At 46.2% G+C, this 24841-nt stretch overlaps 1 protein-coding gene across 19 annotated transcripts in view; it reads right to left on the bottom strand.

Moving 5' to 3' along the window:
- The window catches only part of EPB41 (erythrocyte membrane protein band 4.1), a 97739-nt gene that overhangs the window by 3995 nt on the left and 68903 nt on the right, over positions 1 to 24841 (bottom strand). For 6 of the 19 annotated variants that reach the window (XM_068417836.1, XM_068417820.1, XM_068417818.1 and 3 more), the window contains 9 exons: positions 24607 to 24663; positions 24446 to 24487; positions 23563 to 23625; positions 20354 to 20533; positions 18296 to 18331; positions 3634 to 3762; positions 1979 to 2080; positions 1445 to 1525; positions 468 to 575 (listed from right to left, as the gene is read on the bottom strand). In XM_068417836.1, the coding sequence (XP_068273937.1) occupies positions 477 to 575; positions 1445 to 1525; positions 1979 to 2080; positions 3634 to 3762; positions 18296 to 18331; positions 20354 to 20533; positions 23563 to 23625; positions 24446 to 24487; positions 24607 to 24663 (789 nt within the window). In that variant the 3' untranslated portion in view covers positions 468 to 476. Of the gene's footprint in view, positions 1 to 467; positions 576 to 1444; positions 1526 to 1978; positions 2081 to 3633; positions 3763 to 4940; positions 5385 to 18295; positions 18332 to 20353; positions 20534 to 23562; positions 23626 to 24445; positions 24488 to 24606; positions 24664 to 24841 lie in introns of all 19 variants that reach the window. The other 13 variants (XM_068417822.1, XM_068417830.1, XM_068417823.1 and 10 more) reach the window with 9 other exon arrangements.

The following is a 24841-nucleotide window of genomic DNA, read 5'->3' as shown; positions in this document are numbered from 1 at the left end:
TACAGTGCTGACACATGGGCAGAGCTCCTGGATTCCTCGAGTAGCTCTTCCCAAAACCATCAAAACTGCAGAAAAAGGATCTTTCCAGGCCAAGTCAGGAGCTTGGTGTCCAGCTCAGGGGGTTACCTGGCACTGATCAAGGCAGGGGCCTACATGAAACCTATAGCTCAGCGTGCTTCAGGTGCGACGGAGGCGTTTGGGAAGGCAGAACAGCCTCATCCCCGGAGCCACGGAGCTGCTTTTAGACAATTCTGGTTCGCTTCCCCAGCAGGATCAGTCTGTATTTGGGACTGCTTCTTCAGCCTTAAATGATTTACTAGGAACAGCCTGAGCTGGACTCATCAGCTAACAGGAATAATTTTACTTAAACTTTGACCATACTTAGCCAAAGCTCACGCTGAGATCAAGCCCCCTGCCCTGGGGGACAGCAGCGCCCGTCACCCACTTCTCCGTGGTCCCCTACTTACACAGCCTCGCTACTCCTCCGCGAGCTCCGTCTCCTGGTGCACAACCACTTTGGTCACCGACATGTCCGGGTGCTGCTCCTTCGCTGCTTTTATCGCCTGTGCTAAAACCTGAAAGAAATCACATTTCAGAGCGTGCCAGGGGGGTCCTGAGGGGGACAGGAGACTGGTTCTGACTCCAGGGAGAGAAAAAGAAAAGTGAATCCACTTCAGCTGCACAGTTTGGTGACTTTTGGGGGTATTAGATTATTTCTGAAAGGAAAAGTTGTTTTCTAAGAATACACCACATCTCTCCACTGCCCCATGGCAGAAGATGGATGACAGCAATTAAGCAAATCCTGTTTATTCTTCCAGCAAGTGTGATGAGCACATTTCAGACACCTTCTCAAACATTTTCTGTTGGAATTAATAAACTAGTTCTTGTCATATGAATATTCTCCAGCCCCATGATACCTGCAACTAAAATTAAATTCAAAGTATAATTCTCCAGTGACAAAACCATCACTTCCAACGCACGTTAGAGGCCAATGAGGCTGACTCATCAGAACGGTTTCATATAAAGCTGATGAGATTTAATGCAGGTGCTGAGTGCTATGAAATGACTTCTGGCACTAGACGACAGCAATAACGCTTCAAAGTGACTAGAAAATTAATGCAGATCATCCAGATATCAGGGAAAACTTTTATTTCACATTTTTGTGGATTTTTTTTTTTTTTAAATTGCATTTGTCCAAAACAATCCTGGAATCAAAACTTTGCTGCCACCACTGATTTCAGAGCAGAATTGAGTTTTGCTGGCTCAGCTATAGAGCTCTGCACTGTCCAAGAGGAATTTATTATTGAAATCAGTTTCGAAGTTTTATTTCTACCCCAGTAAAATTTCCCTAGGTTGTTTTCTGCTTAAGTTGTCTTTGTAAAGGCAGCCTGGCTAGTCTGTGCCAGCTCTGAGCAGCTCTTCTGGACCACATCCAAGCTCCTACCTGGTCGTGGTCTACATCTGCATCTCCTGTGATGACAATCCTCTTTTCAATCCGTGTCTCTGAAATGCCACCTTTTACAGTCTAGGACAAAGGAAAAAAAAACAAAAGTCTAAAACCGAAAAGGAATTTGAGTGCACGGGGGCTGCTCATCTAAAGACAGTATCAAAAATAGCGTTACCAAACCCTGCCCTTGTACTATGGTATCAGAATCACGGGGTAAAGCTGCCTCTGCTCAGGGAAAAAAACTGTCAAATATTCATTTTCTTATAACTGAGCCAGGGAAGAGCTTTAACTCACAGCCCGGTTCTTTCCCCTTGTCCCACAGGACAGTCAGAGCCTGTGTCCACAGACTGCGCTGCACTTCACACATCGTCTACAGTCTGAATTCAAACCTGGGACCCTCAGGCTTTGTTTCAGGTATTAATCACATTTTTTTTTAAAGGAACTTGGGTTTAAGCTTTTTTCTCTTATTCAGCTCTGCCCATCTCTCTATCGTGGTGTTTTAGTTGTTTTATCCTGTTCCCGTGCCGTTACCTTCGTGATCTGGGTGGTGGTGGTGCTGCTGGTGGTTTCTGAAGTGATGGTCTGAGCAGTCAGCAGGATGCCAGGGTCCAGATCTCCATTGCCACCATCTGTCTGTGGGACGGAAGGACAGGCCATCAGTCCCTGCGGGCAGCGCGGACAGACGCGGGGTCTCCACATCAGCAGAGCAGGACACAAGCCGAGGACAGAAGGTCCTCTCCATCGTGGACGGCGGGACGGAGCGAGCTGATCTGCAGCTGGCTGAGCTGCACAAGGGCTTCGCAGGGCTCTGAAATCTCAGCACAAAGCCCATGGACTTTAAGGCTGGAAACGCCGGGATCCACAAAACCACCCAGGCAGGACCTACGACAACCTCCAGACTAGGCGGGCTGGGATACACCCACATCTGGGCACACAAGGCCCGTCATACCCCTCCACGCCAAGCTGCATGCTTTGGACCACGAAGGGAGAGCAGAGCAGACACCTATCCCGAATTACACCTGCCTGGATCCACGGAGGTTCACAAAGCCAGAGAGCACAATGTGATTCAGAAGGTACTCGTTACCCTTCCTCCCTCCTGACAACACCTTGCACATCCCTCGCTTTAAACTCTGCAGAAGCAATCAAAGTCCAGATACCTGCTGAACTAGGAACAACTTCTTTTATAGCTGGTTACTTGGTTCCCATCCTGCATGACTTCACCTTTCAATGGCTGCTGAAAAACCTAAAATAAATCATCCTTGCCCACTCATCCTGGCCGTGTCTCCCTTAGGGTGCACCACTAACCAATGCTGGGCAGCATCCCCAGGACGGCGGTGGGACGATATCTGGAGTTACCACAAGGTGGGACCATTTTCCACAGACTGGGAGAAATCTCACAGCACATCACAAGCCGATGCACCCACATCCGACTTCTCCCAGCCCCGGAGACGCACTTTTCCTTTTAATTTCCCAGTTAGAAATGGTCACAGCAGTAACTGGAGCAGAACTGCTCTATTCATCTAGTCACTTGCTGAGAAACAGGGCGATGCTGACCACTACCTGGTGCAGGCATGTCTGAAAGCCCCCTCTCCTCCTGCAAATTCTCAAATACATAAATAAAACCTATTTTAGATTAAGGATTAATTGTAACCTCAGCAATGAAACCATACCTCTGTGTGTTGGCATTGCTCCACTAACATGTCTAGTTTCCAGTCACGAGATACCCACTCTGGTTGCGTTTTATACAATATTTTTGGTTTTCAACACCTGTTTCAGGGTTGAAACCTAAAGGAAAATCCACAAACGTTTTCAAAATCATTTATAAACCAAGTTGTGAAGAGGCATAAACAGCAAGGAGAGAGAGGGAAAGCAAGACAAGGCATCTCCTGCAGAAAAAAGGCCAACTCAGGTTAATCCGTTGTCAAATCTACATCCCAAAGCCACCAGTGGCTGAAGATAAATTCTGTTTGCATGCTTGAAAAAATAATTACTCTTCAGGGATAGTAAAACCACTGTTCCTCTAAAAATACCAGCTGCACCTGGAAATATAATCCATAACTTCTGTGCTGTGACTCAAGATGCTTGGAGAAAGGCAGGTGCTGCCGTCTCATCCGGAGGATTCAGAAACAAACCACTTATTTGCTTTTAATTAAGCCCCTGGAAAATGAATCAAGAACACACCTTACCTGTGCAGCTTCGTAGGTGATGGTCTTGGTCTCCGTGTGGACAATGGGAACTTCTTTTGTGGGAATTTCACTTTTGATGGCGCTGGACACGTCGGAGATGGTGACAGTCTGTGTCTTCACTAGCGGTGGCTATGAGACAGGGTTAAAAACATCTCTGTAAAAACCCAGTGAGCATGTCCACACCGTGACCCGTGCTGCCAGCAAATGTTCTGACACTGATCTGATAAAAGCACTGTGGGAACCAAGGTCAGCCTGGAAATCTTGGGTTTTAAGCCTCTGGTATGACACGCTGCTCAGCGGGCAGAGCTCATGCGTGAGGATTAAACAGAGAGAGGAATCCTCCAGACCTTCCCCACCCTCAGGTCAGCCCAAGCGAGGCATTAAGGCTTTAACCGGTGTGTCACAATACCACAAAGAAACTGTCTCCACTGATTATTAACTTTCTAATTACTAGAAGCTCATTGCCAGCTGCCACTAAAAGATGACCCTCATCTACTGATGACCATGTCAAGATTAACACAATCCCTGGGCAAATAAAGACTTGGTCACAGCTGAGGAGCTTTATCCTGACTGCAAGTGAAATGCTGTGTTATTAAATATCCTCATCAGATCCTGGGTCTTTAACTTTTATTAAATCAATGTCAGATAAAACAAACAGAAACATGACATCTCAAAAGAGAGACGGGGCAGGGGGAGAAGAGAAATCAGTTGTTCCACCACCTGATAATGATCCAGAAGAAGATACAAGTTAGTTCAGACCCACCAGTGCTTTCCCAGAGGGCTCAATTTCTGCTCACCAGCCCCAAACCTGAGAGATGCCACCGTGATCGTTAGCAGGGGAAGCGGACACCTATTTATAACCGTAAGCGATTCGTGTCAACACTGAAGCAGGCAAAAAACATCTCCCACGGTGGGGAGCAGGAAGGGGACATCAAAGCCCACGTTCACCGGGTAAAAGCCCGTTTGACAGCGCTTCCAATTTGCTCTGCTGCGCTAAGGCTCAGCCTCTGGTGACAGCAGGTGACGGCAAAAACCTTCAAGAACTAAAATGAGATGCCTTTGGAGCCTAAATGTTTCCCTTTTGGGGGATGCAACAGGATGCTTTGATCAAAAAAACTGTATTTAACGCAAAGATAAATTGAGAGGGACTTGTGTGCACTGACTGCGGGAGATTAATGGCTCGTTAGCTCCGAGCCGAGCAAACACAGCTCCTCTCTGGGTCCGTGGCATCTGCTTGCTGCAGTGTTTGGGTTCCCACTCCAAAGCGAGCCGGGGGGTACGGGGGAGCAGGCGCTGGGGCTCACTACCTGGAAGCAGCGAATGACTGCTGGCAGCCCGTTAGTAACACCCGCGTCGTGACACTCGCCATTTAGCTTTCTAAAGGCAACCGTGTCTTCGCCATCCTCTGCCTCCTCCTCCTCCTCTCCTCCCCGCGGAGGTGCGGCAGGGCTGGCGGGCGGCTCCAGCTCAGAGAGCTCCGAGTCCTTCTCCGCATCCGCACAAAGCCCCTTTCCACAGCTCAGGTCCTCCTGGCTCGCGGGGAGGCTGGGAGCTGCCTCCTCCTCCTCCTCCTCACTGCTTAGGGAGGAAGCAGCAAAGTCCCGGCTGGGAGAAGGCTCGGAGGCGGGTGGCACTGGGGTCTCGCTAAAAGCTACCGAGTGCTTTGAGCCCTCCAGCGCAAAGCCAGCGTTAACACTGCTCCTCTCTGGCACTGCAGCCACATCCTCTCTGGAGGGAAAGCCGCTCATTTTCTAAAAAGAAAACGAATATACAAAAAAAAGGCCAAAAAGAGAGAGGGGGGGAAAAAAAAGAGAGCGTTAGGGAGAACAGGAGGTCATGAAGCATAAAGGCAAAACATGGGTTTCTTGTAATCCATCACATCTGCAGTAACGCATGCAACAACAGCGGGGGGGACACTGCAAAGCTTGAAAACCTTTGTCTGTGTGACCTTATTGCAGTCTACAACTACCTGAAGGGAGGTTGTAGCGCAGTGGGAGTCGGCCTCTTCTCCCAGGCAACCAGCGATAGGACAAGAGGACACGGTCGCAAGGCTCACCAGGGGAGGTTCAGGTTGGACATAAGGAAGCATTTCTTCTCAGCAAGGGTCATTAGCCATTGGAAGGGGCTGCCCAGGGAGGTGGTGGAGTCACCATCTCTGGAGGTGTTTAAGAAAAGACTGGACATGGCACTTAGTGCCCTCGTCTAGTTGACATGGTGGTGTCAGGGCAATGGTTGGACTCAATGATCCCAGAGGGCTCTTCCAACCTCATTGATTCTGAGATTCTGTGACTTCTGTATCCAGTGCATTTACTGACACGGCCTTCCTGCTACATTAATAACCCACTCTCCTAAAGTTTAAGGAATTAATATTAAAACACCTCTCCGCACCCAAAGGCAGAACCATCACTTAACGCTCTTTGCCCAGTTTGGAACCAGGAATAATTTCAGTGTAGCAAGCGGGGACTTGGGCACAGCCAAAATTCACACGTGCAACAAAACCCACCAACCACACCAAAACCATACCCCGATTCGGCTTTTAACTCCTTGAAATATTTCACGCTGGGCTTTAATTTGCACGTGGAGGTAAAGAGAATAAGGCCAGAATTAGCGTGTATGACAAAAAGTGCCTTGCTCTTTTCCTTGCCCCTGGGAACACACATACACCTCTGGGCACCCTCTTTGCTGTTGCAGTCTCCAGGATAACTAACGCAGACTTGGCATGATGGCATTGATAAAATTATTGTAAGAATATCTACAAGTTAGTATTGAAATCAATCGCTTCAATGACCGAGAGGCTCCCGAATTGACGATGCAGTTTGGTCATCTGAAAGAATTTGCATTATTTCTTCTAGACAAACCAGTTCGATTAACTCGCACGACTTAGCACAAAACTTTTCAGCTGAGGAATAAAGAAACGTGGCTTTAAACTGCAAAGCCAGATGTTCCTGGGTGCTGACCCCATCGCCACTGAGCGTGCGGTTCGCCCGACTGCTCAACAAGCTGCACTCAGACCATTTATCTGGGACTATCGAAATATCTGTAACATACTTTATCCCAAAAGCAGCTGGTGCACGGAAACCTCTGTGGCAGCTGAACCTCCTGAAGGTCCAACATCATCGGTATTTGTGATGGTGCATGGGAGAGAAGAGACGTAATGAAGCAACTCAGCCCTCCAAGAAGCACGCGAGAGCACCCGAGGTATTTGGGAAGAGCGTGCCAAGGCGGAGGGTTTAACTAAGGCTGGTGCTATCCTGCTCTCCGTTCAGCTCGTTAGCAACGTCTCAACTAGGTCTTCTCACGAGCCCTCTAGCCAGGAGGGAAGCAGGGACAGAAGAGAAGAGTTAAAACATGGACAAGACAGAAAGCTTTAGCAAAAAGTAATCAGCTCTTTGCCCAAATGCCCGAGCGATGAGTATTTCATACGCACAGAGAAGCAGCAGGGAATGACGGCTACGGTCCTGCCCCGTGCCAGAAATTGTGTTTCTTCAATTGAAATTGTTTTTCCCAATTGACATGGAAAGTTGCCTTCAAGGAAGGGCAGAACAAACGGTTACGGGCACCTACAATTTTACACATAGCGAAGTTGTCACATCACGCAGCAGCAGGGAACAAGGAGGGAAAACCCAGAGGGATGCTGCTTAATCAATGCCGTTACTATTTCATCTCAATAATTAACCTCATGGTTGGTTTCTGGTAAGAAATAGCCACATATCTCTATGTCCAAAAACAGCGATTAAATTTTCATAAACGTACGGCAAGTGCATTGCTGTCAACTGTTATTCCAATTCTGGTGGTGGTATTAAGGTGAACAGAAACTGTTGCCTCACTTTCTGTTAAGAAGATTCTTTGGGCAACCAAAAAAAATGGTAATTTGTGCTTAAAAAGTGAAGTCTGAAGCCTGGGGGTTCCCGGGTACAAAGCATTTTCCATAGACGAGAGGCTTTCACCTTGCTTGACCTCATCTAATGGCACAGCTCAATAGTACGTTAAGAAGAGGAGCTGCTTTATGTAGGAACAAATAGATGCTTATTTTAGTATCATTTCAACAAATGACTCTTCCACCATTCCTCCCGGGTATTTTTCAGTTCCCTGCTTCTTTATGTTGCAGATAAGATCACCTCAAAGATTTCTATCCATTAGGATTTCCAGCCTCTGGGGCTTCTCTTAAGTTCTTGGGATATTGCTTAGGAAAATGCATTTAATAGGAGTGAAGGGTCAGGGATCAGCACCGCGATGATCAGGTCAGACCACACACACAGGGAAGTGTTATTTCTGATCGAAAACCTCTTCCATATGTGCTCCTCCAAAGGTATATCCAGATCCCACCCTCGTTTTGCCTAACGCAAGATACTACACTGCAATATTTCACAAAACAGAACAGGAACAGAGGTTAGCAGCTCTCAACGCCCATGTCTTCATCTTGCTTTAAAACCTGGATTTATATACTGCCAATATATGGGTCTACTTAATTATATACACTAAATCTTGCAAATTAATCATGGGAACTCAAGAAGAGGCAGAACATCTTCTAGAGTTTAATGGAAAATGCCTTAGGAGTAAGATTTCCTTAAATACCATCTGGGGCACTATTTCAACCAGGAGGAAGAACAAAACCCACAGATAAAACAAAGCAGATTAAGCAGCTACACAAATGCAGATCTATTTAAGAGACAAACCTTTGTATCCACCCAAAACAACTTCCCAGCTCCCCTTTCGGAGACAGAAAAATAATTTGCATTTTGGAAGCATGGTAAAAGCATAAAGGAAGGGAAAAGCTTAAATGAAGCCTATGGCGTACGTATACTGGTCGTCCGTAGAGCCAAGTGGGGCAATAAATGTGCAAGCTATAAAGACCGAATGAAATCTTGATAAGATCAGCTGATCAGAAGCACTTTTTTCTGGTGGTAAGAAGATAGACTAATTGAAAGGTATTTGTTTCTGTTTACAATTATTTATTTACACATTTTTTTTTTAAATACAACTATGTTTGTTCCTATATTTAAAAACGCAGTTTGCACGTAGGCTAGAAAATATTATCTTTTTATACAAAAAAAAACAACTAGGAATTTGAACATGTTACAAATTCTGATCTTATCAAGATTTCATTCGCAAACGCAAAAGCATTCCTATTTTTAGGGCTCAGATTTACAGATTTCCAAGTTCTCCTTGAGACCCATGAAACCTGGGAGTGCCTGGGCTGCAAACTCCTCATTTCCAGAGCCGCAAACCCAACCCAGGGACGATGCCTAAAGCAAACACGAAGCAGACCAGTCGCACGAGCCATACGCAGTGTAAAGAAAATATGGGACAGGATGCAGTGCCCCAGAAGAAACAAATCGAACCAGACATGAATGAGATTAAAAATTACCCCGCTAAAGACACATCTTTGTGCCCCTGATGCTGACAAATACTGAGGACACAGCTTAATCGAAGCGTTACGGTGTAAAAAGTGACACACAATCATTCAGACTGGGGATAAATTAATAACAGGCTTAATTGCACGGCTGATAACAACGACCGAAAGGATTTATTCTTCTTAAAAAGTGGCTTTGTATAAATTTGTTTGCCTGTATTTTTTCAAGACCCTGCTATTTTGGATCAGGATATAGTCATAGGAAACTTAAGGAGCACTAAAATGATGTCAACCTGCCAATTCCCAAAAGATAAAAATTGATAAAACCATGAAATTACAGTGCACGCTAACTCCCTACAGCCTCCACATTAAATGCTATAAATTCTGGCTAATTAGTAGTTCCCAGTCCCCTCCTCGTTCAGCACGGCACTGCAGCGGTTCGCGCTGGCGCGTGTTATTAGGTTATCCCCGAACAAGCACCCACAGAAGCTAAAACAGGCTCGGTGTGACCGTCTACAGATGCGCAAGTAGATGACGTTGCAAGAGATGACACTCACCAGTGAGAGCTCCCAGATCAAACGATGCTCAAGCTCACAGCTGTCAAAGCACTTGAGTAAAAAAGTATTATAAAAGCAAAACCCAAGAGATCCTTATTTTACAATACCTGCCATGCCTTAGAGGACTGCCTTGCCTTGAAGACAGAAGTTAGAAAGTTTAGAAGCCATTCAAGAAACCCTGGCATTTGAAAACGATGGCCATTACCTATGGATTTGCATTTTGGGGCTGATTTTTTTAATTGCCATTGATCTGATCACAACATCCTGACCAGACGAGTCAGACAACAGGATAAAAGAGAATTTGACCCAAGTTAAAAGTAAGGCTAGAAAACACACAGCATGCTACAAGGTTAAAAGGATTAACTTGCTGTCATGAACAAGATGCCCAAGATATTCCACGATACACAGCCGCCACCTCCAATCCACCTCATCAGCTACTTTGCAACATGAAACAACCTCAAGATCAAGACTTAAGTATTTAAAATAAGGTCGCTGAGCAATACAATTCCGGAAGGATTTCCTCTCCCCATCCACCCTGATCCCCTTCCCATCCCTTTTGTGGGGCAGGTACCCTTGGATGGGGGTACAACACTGTGCACTTCTTATCCCAAATCCCCTCTGCAGAGAAAAAGCTGCTAGTGGCATTGCAAACATTGCCTCAGGTTTAGTGTAGAAGCAGCAAGTGGAAAGAGCGGGTTTATAACTGACATCGAGTTTGTGCTGCTTCATAACTTGAGTTACAGCTCCGTGCTGACACCAGGCTCATCCAGGAGAGCAGCAGCACAAGCCTCGGGCTGCTCCGCCGCAGCCAGGTTCACTTTCCTCTGATCGTTCGTGACTGCACAGAACGAGCCAAAGTTTATCCAGAATAATCTCACAGAAGGAAAGTTCGAGTTAAAATTAAGACTGATCCTTGATACAGCCTCTAGACACAACCTCGGGCAGCTTCAACCAGCTAAAACCCAACCAGAGGTCTGCGTTGTATTACCATGGTTAATTAGGAACGTGGTTTCTTCGCTTACAAAACCAGAAAGGAGCATTTTTATCCTCAAATTAACACAACGTGCGGGGCAGAGGCTCTCGCAGCTGCATCACGCAGAACCTGCGACGCTTCTGCTCTTGGGATAACTTTCTGCAGCTGTTTTTCCTACCATTCACTCTCCGAAGCACAGAGGGAGAAGGTGTTAGTGTTACATTAAGTATTTGGTAGGGGCTGAACCTTTCGACCCCCTCTGCAAACAAAGCCTTTCTTAAACGAAGCCGGATTTAATCCTCAATCGAATTATTCTGCCCAGTTGGGGATGCATCGCTCACAGCCGCAGCCTTGCGTGTCCCCTTCTCCCCAGGAGCATGAAACCCACACCAGAGCGTGGACCCAACCCCCTGAATGCAACCGGGAATGACCTGGGGTCTGATGGCTCCTGGTTTGAGAAAGCAACACTGAGGGTTAGTCCAAGGAAGTCGTTAACACAGGTCGTATACGCTTTCATTGTTAATAAGCAGTGGAAAGAAGAATCTGATTTGCAATAACATTTATTAATGATAAATGTACATATTTACAAAGAAAAATCTGAGAAAAAATACAAAACCAAAAAAGTGTTCCAAAAGAGAGCATTTTAGGTAAAAAAGAAAGTGTTTTTAGTCCCCACAAACTGATCCAACACGACCGTGTACCACTGCTAGAAGATGCCAAAGTGGCACAACCCAAGGCTCGTCCTTCCCTCCAGCTTCACAAACCAAGACAGATGCAAACAGGGACATGAGAGAAACAACCACTGTCGGGTTCTCCCACATCGCCCACTAGTAAGTACAGACCAAAGAGTTTCTAAATGAATCCATAACCCTTCTTTGGGCCACATTTTTCCAGAAAGCATCCCACCTCATTCTGTAGGTCAGAACAGGCACCATCAACTCATGTCCAGGAAAAAAGAAAACCCAATAAATTAGTGGAATAATTCTCAGAGTGACAAATTACTGACCTTTACATGAAGTAAAAGACACTTTGCCCACAACCTTCCTGAGGAGCCTCAAGATATGGACGCAGCAAGGCCAGCCCAACCTCATTCCTACAAACACGAACTACTCCTTTGGTGCCACGCCGAGGAAATCCACCTCTCCTCATTATTTCAGGACAGGAGATAAGTATTGAACACCTACTCTTTAGGGTCATCACTAGTTACGGCACAAACTCCAAGGGAGGGGAGCTGGTCCCAGCTTCACTCCGTGCCCTAACCTGACCTGCCCATGGAGAGTTCATCTTCTATTGACCCGCGGGGCAAAGCAGCACATGGCAGGAGATGCAGCCAATATCCTCATTTCTCTGTTCCCTTTTAATAACAGAAAAGAAAAAAGGGATGTTCCTTCACAGTAACGCACACCTCGAGTATCACTGAGGATCACATACAGAGCCCGATACCGAATGCAGCCTTAGAGCTGAACCCGAGTTTCAAGCAACAGGCTCTGGCACACCAGCTGCTTCAAAATACTAATGCCCACCTCTTCGCAAAGCATGAAAGCACAAGAAGCTATTCTGTGTTTTATCTGGCGTTCAGAAGAGCCGGTATCAGGATAAGAAGATTCACCAAGTGAGTGCAGAGCCAACCACCAGCATCCTGATGGAAAATGCTGAAGCCTCGATGGCCGCTAACTGCATCCCACACGTGAGCACCAAAGAGCTGAGTGGCCACACCACAAAACACTGGGAAAGTCTAATTAACATCAAAACTGCTGGTAGGCTTATTATAGCTACGGCACCGGCGTGCCAGAGTCACTGAAATGTCATTTTCTGCAGCAGGTCACATAGGAAAAAAAAAAAAAAAAATCAGGATTTCTCACGCCAACCTGGATGAGGTTACGTGCTGCGGACATCCCCAGCTTCCCTTTGGAGGGGATAGTTCAGTTCTCCATCGCTCACAGACTGGCATCGCACCGGCCACGTGTGAACAGGGGCATTAATGCCACCACCGCTCGGGGTCAGCGACGGTGTCGGGGCAGGTGGCCGGGGGGCTGCTGGTGCTTTGCAGCAAAATTTGTTCCTGAGGAAAAAAAGGGAGCGAAGTACAAGTGTTGGTTCCTTTCGGAAAACCCTGAGACCTGTTGTAGGAATTTTCACATAATTGTTGTAGAAGTTCTCATGAATTAAGCTAATAAGAATCAAGAGATGGAATAGAATTAAAAATAGAATAATTAATATAAGTCTATCTGAATAAACACAGGTGCCTTTTCACAATCCATGAACATTGTTCTTAAAGCTCCTTTGTATAATCCTGACCTATGACTGAACCAACCATCAGTCAAGCTTAATGAGTAGCTAAGCAGAAGTAGGCCTACAAGTACTAATTTCTGATGATTTTAGTAAAAAGGATGAATGCTTAACCTTTTTGACCTTAAAAGAATATAGAATACTTAGAAATAAGGTTCTAAATAGACTTTAGGTATTTTAGGTTAATATTTAAGAGACGTTGGCAGTGGAAACCAGACTCTGGTCAACCTGGATCAAGACGGGACACCTATCACAGCAAGAACATCAAGGATGGGGTGTTGACCGGAGTCAGAGTGGAACCAGAAGATAAAAATCAGCTGACCAATGAAGAATGGACTTTTGTGGACTCTTGACAAATGAAGAAAGAGGAAATGAAATAGTTAGTGGAATTTTAACAGAAGTTCCTGAGAAGTTTGTGATTAATTACTTATTAGTTTCTATATCTATATAAACTGAGAGTGAGTTTGAGTCAGGGACCATTCACTGCGGTGCTGGTCCAACTCTGAGTTGCTTCAATAAGGAATCAGGAAACCTAGAGACCCGGACTCTGCCAATTTTCTTTAACAGACCTCAACCCTTCAACAAAGCTAGAGCAAACCAACCCTCCGTGTGCATGGGTACGCCAGCAGGCACCCCAACATCTCTTCTCTGAGCACCGCATCCTGCACAGACATCAAGGGAAAAGGGTGAAACCAGGAATCAACCAGCACAGCCCCGACATGTACGAGATACGTAACGTGCAGGAACGAGATGTATCATGTGCAGGAAGGAGATCTTACATGGATCGGCACGGGGCATGTCTGTAACACCCTTTGCTTTACAAGCAAATGGGGGAAAAAAAAGCAGAGGAGCGACCGGCAAAGGGGCTGGAGCACAGCGGGCACATCGCTGCGGCGTCGAACGGAGGAGGCTTCTGCTCCTGATAAGCTACGGGCTTTCTCTGTCAGAAGACATCATATCCACTCGGGTGAATACAGATAACTGCTCTCTAAACTGCCATAGAAATATAAAGCATTTGTTCAGTTTATTTATACTCTGCAGTGATAATTGTTATATAAATCCCAAAAATGTTCCTGAGCATTAAAGTTCCTAAGGTTTTTTTGCTGATGATAACCAGCCTTATCTGAAGATTAGAAAAAGACAAAGCAAGAGAGAGACCGTTTTAATTAAGAATTTGAAGAACTGAGTTCTGAAGTGACCAACCGAGTGCATCTCTCATCACTCTGGGATAAGATACCCTGAGCACTATGTTAAGACATAGTGACCTTTACAAGGGCAAGTAGTGATAGGACAAGGGGAAACAGTTTTAAACTGAAAGAGGGGAGATTTGGATGAGATATTAGGAAGAAATTCTTTCCTGTGAGGGTGGTGAGACCCTGGCCCAGGTTGCCCAGAGCAGCTGTGGCTGCCCCCTCCCTGGCAGTGTTCAAGGCCAGGCTGGATGGGGCTTGGAGCAACCTGGTCTGGTGGAAGGTGTCCCTGCCCATGGCAGGGGGGTGGAACTAGATGGTCTTTAAGGTCCCTTCCAACCCAAACCATTCTATGATTCTAAGACATTGCTCTGGGCAAAGACTTTTAGACTTCAGGTCCTTTGGAAACGGTAGATAGAGCTACAGAAACCAGGGCTTTGCAAAAGCCACTGCTATGGCTTCAAAGTACTTGGGGTGGGTTCAGAAGGACAGTATGCAGGAACCTCAACAGTGCCCAAAGCAGCAGCACGGCAGCCAGCCCGAGCAACGGCTTTTGAAAAGAAGTGGGTGTGTGTTTAAGCTGCTCTTCTCCAGGAAATATGGATGGAAAATGGACAGAGAGAGACCCAAACAGCTCCTGTCCCTTCGCCCTCCACGGCAGGCTGGGGAGAACGAACAGTCCCTGTTTTTCATCATGCCTGTTCCAATTTTGGGGAGGAGATTCAGACAGGGAATCCCAGCCAGAAGCATCCCCCCAGCCTTCCTCCACCCTGCATCTTCTGCACAGCACGTGGCACCTCAGCATCCTTCCCCCACCTCTACCACCTCTCCTCTCCAGGGCCAACCTTCTCCAGATACTCTTCCTAAACTTCACGCCGAGCTCGACGGAGGTCAAGTGCGTTCGAAGGCGGGCTCCTGGGCCGCAGCCCACCGAGCAGCACCAACCCTCCGCTGCCTGTGCACAGCTCTCCTTCGCACCACGGTACGTCTGTACAACAACCCAGTGACTTCTACAGTTCCAACCACTGGAAGAGGAAGACTCTGTATTAAAGGCAGTGTATTAAAAAGGGAAGAGTACTTTCCGATGAAAGATCAGCATCGTCACAAAACAAAGTCCTAAAGGCACAAACCGGTGAACTAATCGGAACAGGTTACAAGAGTAATCGGAAGGATTCCTGCGAGATTAAAACGAAGGGTTTCGCTAGCAACCAAAGTTTCTGAGACAGCATTTAGAGAGCCTCAACCTGTACGCTGAGAGTAAGAGAGAGGCGGCTCAAGTGGTCCGTGACACACCACGGCCCTTCAGATCGGACAGCACACGCCGTATTTGCCTTATGTCTTTTTCCTGCAAGCTTATCTGCTAGCTTCCTACATAGCACTGTTCACACAGACATAGATCTATAAAGGGTTATAAATACATGTATTTATATATATTCACACATTTTAGTCCCTGTAATTAAGGTCTACTCCTTTCTCTTCTGTGCTGCTGGAGCAGCTGCCAACCCCGCTGGCACCGGTGGCTGTTCTCAGGAGTAACTGTGTCTATACCAATCCTCCAGAGAAAGCAACAGAAAGCACATTACTACCGAAAGGAGAAGCCATTGGCTCAGCTCAGTCCCATAATTATTATATACAGAAAAGAAACCCCTTAGACACAAAGTCCCATCTTCCCTCCAGCTCGCAGACCAGTTCTGCTCAGCCCAGGTGGGCAACTCGCCTTGGAGCACACGCAGCTCAACCAGGGTCACTCGGATAAACGTGAGCATCATCCAGACATTTACCGTTGTAGGCAATAAACAACAAGCGGCATGCAACGGTTTTGTTAAGAGAAGTCAAAACAAGCGATGGCTTCGACATTAGAAGTGTGTCCTGATGTGGTAAAGTCAACATGCTAACAGAGGAGACGTACCTAAGAGCAGGTTACTCCATCCCTGCGACCTAAGCAAACATGCGGCAGTTAGTTCAACACAAATTAAATAAAACACATCTGAAGTGCACCAAGACCACCAGATTCAGAAAAATGATTAATCTATGTTTACAATAAATATTTCCTCGCGATGGGTTTTCTCCTATAACACCATGTATCTTCTTGGAAATGAGAATCAGGGTGCGAGAGGGAAGCTGCGACGCTTTGCAAAAGCAAAGCAAAATGAAAAGCTGCCTGTCCCTGTCTCTATGTTAACACCAACAGCAGCATTGATAATCAACACTTTTTATTCAAATGCCAATCTTAGTTTCCTAGAAAGGGAGTGGTTATGGATTAGATTCAGCAGATTGCTGTAAAGCCTCTTTTGGATCAGTATCAAATGTTCTCCGGCTTGTGAACAAACAACAAGCTTAAAAGCAAGTCTTCAGCAATTCCTACGTGAAGGCTACAGGGGCTGAAGAAGCGAACGTCTCCTCCTACGTATTTACACTCCCCGTCTGCCCTCTTACAGCAATCGGGAACACGGTTCAGAGAATTTTGCTTTTTGCACAGTAGGAAACTTCAGAATGGACCTGGCAATCCATGACCACTCCTGCCAGGTCCCGGATCACAGCTACACAACGACACACAGCAGGATTAACACGACGGTCGCGGAGGTGGTCCCTCTCCGGGACAGCGAACTACAGAGCTCAAAGATCAGGACAAGGAAGATGCAGCAGAGGCTACGGCCAAGAAATTCAGGAGCTTTGGTCTTGAGGTTTCAACATGACCCTGTTGCCACTCAGAGAAAGAGCAGCCACCAAACAGTCAGTGCTACGACCAGGAGAAAGGACATCATAAAGGGAACACGTGGAGAAGGAAAAATGCTAGAGTACAGCTGACACTTTTTGAGTGATTTCTGCTCTTCAGGAATTGGAATAGAAACCTTTGGAAGAGTTTCTTCACTTGCTTGCCGGGGAAAGGCTGTCTCAGTAGGTATCTCCTGCTTTTTTAGTTTGTCTTCATCCTGTACTAACAGAGGACGTTCCTGTGTCTGCTTTCGTGGTAGGAGATCAAGAAAGACAGAGAGAGATGAACAAAAATGACAGATGGAAAGTGCCCAAAATGATACTTGGAGGTGTGCAAAGCGTTAGGACGGCGTTCCTCTCAACGTAAAAATAACCTGCCCCGGAGAGCAGAGCCGCTGGTGGCTTGGGTCACACCAACCTTAGAGCTACAAGATCTAGTCCTCTCTGCAGAGCTCATGAACACCTGGATCAGGATCACGCCTGTTTTGTCACCAACCTCTGGACCAGGATCACGTGTGTTTTGCGCCTGCCCTCCCAGAAAAGCGTACGCTCTAAACCTACTGAGGCGTTTTGGAGTCAGAATGGTTGAGAAAAAAGTTTGAGGCATTAGAAACAGAAATGGCGCAGTACAAAACGTGGTCTCCAACAGCTTCCTATTCTACAGCGCCCTTAAAAAACAGCGTTTGTTCAATATCCTTGAACATCCAACTGCAGCGCAGATACAAAATGCTTTGTCAAAGTTCTCACGACAGTATCAAAATTGTGATTTTTTTGAAAATTCTACTGGAACAAGTGAAAAATTGTTACATCTTAGAAATCCCGAGCGTGGAGCAGGCAGGATGGCAGCAGGAGCGTTGCAAACTCCTTAAATTTTGCTCCGCATTTTAGCACTTTTGTTTCTGGAGTCTAAAGAAGGTGGAAAAAAAAAAACCAACCCAGAATGAGCAAATCATCACGTAGGATCATGCAAGGGCTCTAGCGCTTTCGTTGAAGAACGTAAAGATCGTGGGAAATGTTGCTGTTCAGTAATTCTCCATCCCCTTTTAGTTTGCCAGACCTGGTCAAACCCAAGTGCACCTAGGAGAGGAAAAACTTGGCTCTGAGCTCTCTCAGTTGAGCTAGCCTCCTTTGATCAGGGCGGCATTTTGGGACCGGTTCTTTGCACACCCCCAAGTGATGAGTATTGGGGAGAAAGTAGCTGGGAGACTGGGCAGCAAAAGAAAATATAAAATGCAAGAGTAACATGATCATTAAAACAAAAAAACGGAAAGAAAGACAACATAAAAAGAACAGGGTACAGTTAAACTTTCATCATTGCTTTTCTCTCCGAATAACACGGTTATATTTTTCATGCAGCTTTTTCGAACCAGCCATGCACCAAAATAAGCAAAATTGAAAGCTGCAAAAGCTGCAGCAGTGCCAAAGTCTTCTCGGTGTGAGTTATGGAACTACTTCATGTAGCCAAAAGAAAAAAAAAATGTTATCCAGCAGCTGCTGTTGAGTTTTTGCTTGGTGCCATTGCAATAGCAAAAGTCTGGTTCAGAAGCACATATCAGAACAGCAGCTTTACCTCAAGGCCACCAACCTGTCTCTCAGAAGATAGGACAGTGATTTTCTTGACCTGGACACATAAAGCGTGTTAAGGTTCAGTTGTCTTGAAATAAAACATATAGGAACAGCAAAAAAACAGCCCCTGGCAGAATACCCTTTGGCCACTACAGCAGGGTGAAGATGCCACCACGAGCAGGAGAAACAGGATTGCTTTGCATCATCATTTACCATCCCTGAACACATGCAGGTGAAGGAAAACACCCTCCCTGGTAGGTGCCTCTCAAAGATGCATTTCTGGAAGTTCACAGCACAGAATCACAGAATTGTTTTGGTTTGAAAGGACCTTTAAGATCATCGAGCCCAACCGTTAACCCAGCACTGCCAAGGCGACCACTAACCCATGTCCCTCAGCACCACATCTACACGGCTTTTAAATCCCTCCAGGGATGGGGACTCCACCACTGCCCTGGGCAGCCTGTTCCAGTGCTTGAAACGTGTCCACCTTCACTTCAGAGCAAGACCACTTCAAAGAGGATCAGATTAAGAGGGAATTTCCAGAAATGCAAATCCAGGGCTGACACCAACCCTCACGTCGCTGTGGACCACTGCAGCCTTAGATGGGGAAAGCCCACAGCATCCAGTTACCGTGAACAGCAGCCCCCCCAAGACCTCACAATGCAGCCACCATGCAAGAAATTCTTCATAACAACCACGAATATCATTCTTGAACTGCAGTTGTGGAGCTTGAGAGCCCCTGCTCTATCCCACAAACCACGTGGCACCGTGGGCAGAGCTCTGCATCGCTCTGCTGCCCAAATTCCTGCAGAATTTACACCGAGACTCAGCAACCAAAGAGGAAACTCCATCCATGTGTTAAAGAAGCTAATTCCAAGGATAACAATCAACCCTCATTAGCTTATTTTGGGGGTTTTGTTTTTCTAGCGGGGGGAAAAAAGCCCCATAAGTGTCACAGCTTTTCTCTGTGCTTTGAGGAGGCTGTAGTAAACTTGGCTGTTAAAACCCTTTGTAGCTGTTACGAAAACCCTCCCTCCACCGCCAGATTATTTCTGTTTAAGAAGCATCTCCCTTGCAACGGTTTGAAGATGAAATGCAAGTTCATCTGCAGCGCTGTGGGCAGGAAGGGGAGAAGCTGGCCTTAAACCAGGAGCGAGTCTACGACTGCCGCCACTGCAGCCAGGATGCAATTTTTCAGTTGTAATGAAAAATCACATTTATTATTTAAGAGATTGATTACCACGGGCTCTAACTCCAGTTTTCCTCACAAGCTCCAAATCTGAGCTAGGTAACACCAATATTAAACAGAGAAGCTGTTTGTTATCCAAGAAGAAACTAGTTGGCAGCCAGATCTCTGCTGCTGCAACTCGGTTTCTTTGAAAAATTACTTTTTAAGGACATTAGCAGGGAGACTGTGAATGTGTATGGCTACTAACACACACTGTTCCTGTAAGGAGAAAGATCTCCATCGCGTACGAACAGCCCTGCTGTAGCCACCCGAGGAGTCTTCTTGAAGCCTCCACAGCAGATCAGCACCTGCAGATCCTACTGCAAGGCTAAACCCAGTGACATACTGGATTAACTGGAGAATCAAGTGACTTTTGAAAATTGAGAGCATCCTAGTGCTTCTCCACTGGGTTACCTGTAATGTTGTCTCTGAAATAATTCCATTCAATTTAGGGGTTTGGGATTTGGGGTTTTTTTCCCCCCATATTTTGGGGAGACCTATTCCCTGGCACCAGGAATAGGCCAGTCCCAAAAAAAGCCATGTAAAGCATACTCTAGCATCACGGATGAAAGCAACGCTAGGAAAAGTAGCATCAAAACCAGATGAAGAATTCCTACGTTCTTTTCTACCAAAAAAAAAAAAAAAGTCACATTTTTATGATACTACAACTAAGCCTCAATTCTCTCAGAGACCATTATCCACGTTAAAAGTCAATATGAACGATTAAAATTCAACAGAACCAAAAAACTAAGGGGAGCTGAGGCTCAACCCTAGGTCGCAAAGCTGCCCCTTGGACGTCACACGCTCCCGTGCAGTGCACTAACACCCGCACGCCGCCCAGGTACTCACTCCATCCGCTCCCGTGGGGATCTGCCCGTTGACGTTGAGGGTTCGGAAAGGGGAGTGAGCGGACAAGCGTTTGTCCCATTCACTCGGCCGAGGCTCCGGGACGGACTCCATAAAGTTCTTCTTCAACTCGCTGATGTTGGCGTGATGCTTCTTGATTTCTTCTTGAGTTTTATCTAGATCCTATTAGTAAAAGGACAGGATAAATGAAGAGGAACGGAGGTGACACCTGCGATCGCCTACGCTGCCGCATAGCAAAGCTGCGCTCAGCAGAGCTGGGGCCGACTTCCATCGGTCGCGCTCACACCGCAAACACACAAAGGGAACGTCCTCTCTCCTCTTTCCTCCTGTATTAATCAGGATAAACTGCTGCCGGCACGGAGCGGGGTCTCCTCCAGGAGCGGGATGTGCCAATGGTTCACCTCAAGCTACCCCAAAGCCGAGGGTCATCCCATGGGTCTTCCCCAGATGGGATTTTTAAAAATTGTAATAATACGTTTGTTTGGGTTAGTTAATTTACTGCCTTTAAATTGGGTGGGGTTGCTTTCTTTGCCCTCTGCTAGCCTGAATATTCAAGGTTATAAATGCAGTTAACGTTTAAGAAAATATTTTCCTCAATTTTATTTCTTCTCTTCATACCTATTTCTCTTTCATCCTACCAGGAATTATCTTTGGTCCCAGAATTCCCCATCACTTTTTTTCCCCTCTCTCATCTCATCCCTCCAGGAGCTACCACAGGAGGTTTTAGACTTCTGAAATGAAGAGGAGCTGACAGCCCTCTCAAATGCCCCCTCCCTGGCAGTGTTCAAGGCCAGGTTGGATGGGGCTTGGAGCAACCTGGTCTGGTGGAAGGTGTCCCTGCCCGTGGCAGGGGGGTTGGAACTAGATGATCTTTAAGGTCCCTTCCAACCAAAACCAGTCTGTGATTGAATGAGTCTATGAAATCAAACTGAGAATTTACTTTATGCCAGATGAATCAAGAAACTGCTGCTAAAATTCTTCATCTGGAAAAAAACCAGATTTCTACTCTGTGATGCCAGTTTACAGCATAAAGACACAGACTTCAAGGCCAGTCAGCTCTTTTCAACTTGTTTAAAAAAAGCTTTTCCTTGCAAGCGAAACAAGAGTTTGTTGCAAACAAAGCTTTTGCGTAAAAGAGGCTTAAGCCAAACAACAACTTCTCTGGACGGTGCCAAAAAGCAGCAAGCCTCGCTCGTTAGAAAGGGGGAAATGAAGGTCAGTAAAAGCATCACTGGGGAATTTCACTGGGTTTGTGCTTTTAGTTGGTACTCGACCCATCGATTTTAGAAGATGGGAGAGCAAATGCATCCCTAAAGGAGAGTTCCCCCTCCAACATCTCCATCCCTGCAGCTCACCCAGGACACGCCACCGCAGGGCTACAGCCCCAAATGCCTCATTAACCACATTTGCTCTTTTTGGCATGGGTCTGGGGGGAAAAAAGACGAGTTTTGGCATCTGTCCTGGATGAAAGCACAAGGCAAGTGCCTGCTAGTTAGAAAAAAAAAAAAAAGCACAAATAAGGCTGCTGAGGACTCCAGGGTAAAGCCCTGCCTGGGTCCAGGAGCCCTACAGCTTCTCCTGGTTTAGAGAAGAGAGAAAGACCACCTTGGCTGTCCACCACTGCGCAAGAGCTGGTCCTGGGAGGGTTTGCAGAGAAGCTAAAGCCACGAGGAACTCCGTGGGGCCACAACAGGCCTCGAAAGCATCTGGAGGAAGGAGCTCGCCGAGCGTTAAAGGCTTTTCCTCCTGTTTTGCCCTTTTTGTAAGGACACGGAGCGCAGGTGATCGAGCACGGAGGGTTAAAACAGCTTTCAATAAAAATCAAGCGGTAGCTTCGGGAGGGTGAGGTCTGCTGGAAAAACATCTGAGCTGCCAAATGCATGGAATTAAAAAAAAAATATAAGAGGAATAAAGGGGGTGAGCTGCTGGGGTCAGCCCTGTTCTAGGGGAGGGCTGGAGCACCTGCAACAGAACTGGTGGGGAGGGCAGCGGGGAGGGAAGGGGCTGGAGAAGGGGCAGGGTGTCAGAGCCAAGTATCACACTAACAGGAAAAAGGGGGGTTAGAAGCAATGAAAAAGCTCCGTTTGGGGTTGGGGAGATGGAGCTGCTCGAGTTGGGCGAAAGAAAGCGACAGGCACAGTCTTCACAGCGCTCCGGCGGCGGCCAAACCCTGCCCATTGTGCTGCAGACCCTTCGCTCGTGGTTGAAAGCTCCAAGTTGTAGCAGTCAAAAAACAATTAAAAAAAATAAAAAAATAAAAACCCACCCAAAAGCTGCAAAACTTTTAAAATTCAGATTAGGAGAAGGCAGTTAGTACACTTGACTTGCAAGAGATACCAACAGGGAAACCCTACCAGCTGCTGGTGCTGCAAGAAACACGTAACACAGGAACAGGGTATCAGAAGCCACAAAACGTCTTCCGTAACACAGTGTATTAAAAAAAATAAAATATATGATTGGCATGGTCTGTTCTGAGACCGTGCTGGGGCAAAAGAAGGTGTAAAGGGCTCCCAAAGCCGAAGGGAAGAGCTGTACGTGGAGAGATGAAACGGCTTCTCGCCCACTCGCAAGCCACCCATGCCCATCGAGCCCCCACGTCAGCTCCAAGGGGACGTGGGACCAACGCAGGATGGGGCCCGGGGGAGTGTTTAAGATGCTGCAAGGCAAGTGAGTGGTGGAAGGAGGACTACAACGCTGCAAGGCCAGCAGCAACGTCTGGAAGGAGGACTCGCTCCTGTCTGAAGCAACGTGGACATCGTGGTGGCCTGAACGCCACGGAGGTGACAATTTCACCCGCAGCTTATCCTGAACTTTGCATTTCCATAGACTGTCTTTTCCCCCAGGAGAACAATTTATTTCAAGCAAGAAGAAACTTCTGAATGAGTCCCCCCGCTACGATTCATGCCCCTGTGAGCACCCAGCTGGTCCAAGAGCAGACCTGAGCTTTGCCAATCATATATTTTGGGTAAGTATGAGAGAATGAAAGAAGAGGAAGAAGGAAGAATGCCTGCACATCGTCATGTTTACTGTCACCATGCAAAAGCGTATTTAAAAAAAAAAACAACCAAAAGGTCTTTCATGCAAGAGCATGCAAAAACAAAGGCAGTGGCAGAAGAAGAAGAAAAAAGTTCAGCGCAGATGCAGAAGGTCTAGGCAAACGCAACTGAAAAAAGCTTCAAGTTCATACAAACCTCCAACATTAAATTGCTATGCCTGATATAAATGTTTTCACCATCTAGCCTCTTTGATCTCTTCTGTGAAAATGAAAGAAAAGGGGGAAACAAAAAGGAAAAAAAAAAAGAAAAGCACAAAAAATTAAAATGTTGTTCTTGCGGGATCGACAAATTGGCAAATTAAAAAAGTGAACTCAAGGTTGGGAGCGCAGCGCTGTGCCGGGGTGGGGTGGGGACCCGGCCGCGGGGCCACCACCGAGAAATGGGGGGTTCTTGCTCATGGAGAATGGGGAGATGCAATGGGTCCTTTAAAGAGACAGCTCCCGGGGTTCAGCGGCTTCTGCCCGCATTTATATCGCTCGCCACAACGAGACATTTACTGGTTTTCTGTGGCAGCCTTGCATGAAGTCGCAACTTCATACTCCTGCTAGTGATGCACGCCCACCCCAGGCTGTACTGCCTGGTGTAACTCTTACAAAGCCTCAATGTGCACCGTAACTATGTCTTAACCACCTTTCCCACCTCGGATATGTCCCCTATTACTTAATCCATACAAAAAAAGCATTATACTTATTTTTTTACATTTCCTGGAGTGCACACTATACAGTTTTGTTTGGTTTCTAACTAAATTTGTTACAGAGAAGGCAAATTTTATAAATCAAACCAAGTGTTGGTTTCATTTGAACATTCAACATGCAGAATTTTAGCGATCGGACTGTCTATGGTTCAAAAAGCTATTAATTTTAAAATAAAATATTTAATAGTTGCAGTTTAAAAAAACAACAACAGCAAAACCCCAACCCAAAGCACGTGAAGAAACTGGAGCACTGTCTTTTTAAACAGGTTACAGATGCATGAATGATATGGCAAATTTGTTTGGTGAGAGTGTAAAATGGCTAACCTTCCTCATTCTTATCAGTTCTTCCTCTTTTTCTGCAGGCTGCTGGTGTTGGGCAGTGATAAAAAAAAAAAAAAAAGTTGTTGGTTCATTTAACTGTGTTGAACCTCACTGTTTAACCTTAAAAAAAACGTGAGCAACCTAACTGAATTATTAGCACAAACCTGGGGCTGGTCACCATTCGTGGTGGGTACTGTGACCTCAATGTGCGTTTTCCTCACCTACATTTAAGAAATAAATTGGTAAAAACATTTTCTTGTTAGTAGATTTGTTTCAAGAAGACCATTTAGTTGCAAAAAACACAGCTGCATAAAAGTTGGGTTTTGAAATGTTGGGTGAACATGCAAAAATTAACATGCAATCCTCCGGGAAGAGTTAATGACACCGCAGCTCTCCCAC

The sequence above is a fragment of the Nyctibius grandis genome, chromosome 24, assembly GCF_013368605.1.
Source record: "Nyctibius grandis isolate bNycGra1 chromosome 24, bNycGra1.pri, whole genome shotgun sequence".
Taxonomy (NCBI): domain Eukaryota; kingdom Metazoa; phylum Chordata; class Aves; order Nyctibiiformes; family Nyctibiidae; genus Nyctibius; species Nyctibius grandis.
This window is presented reverse-complemented; position numbering and strand designations above follow the sequence as displayed.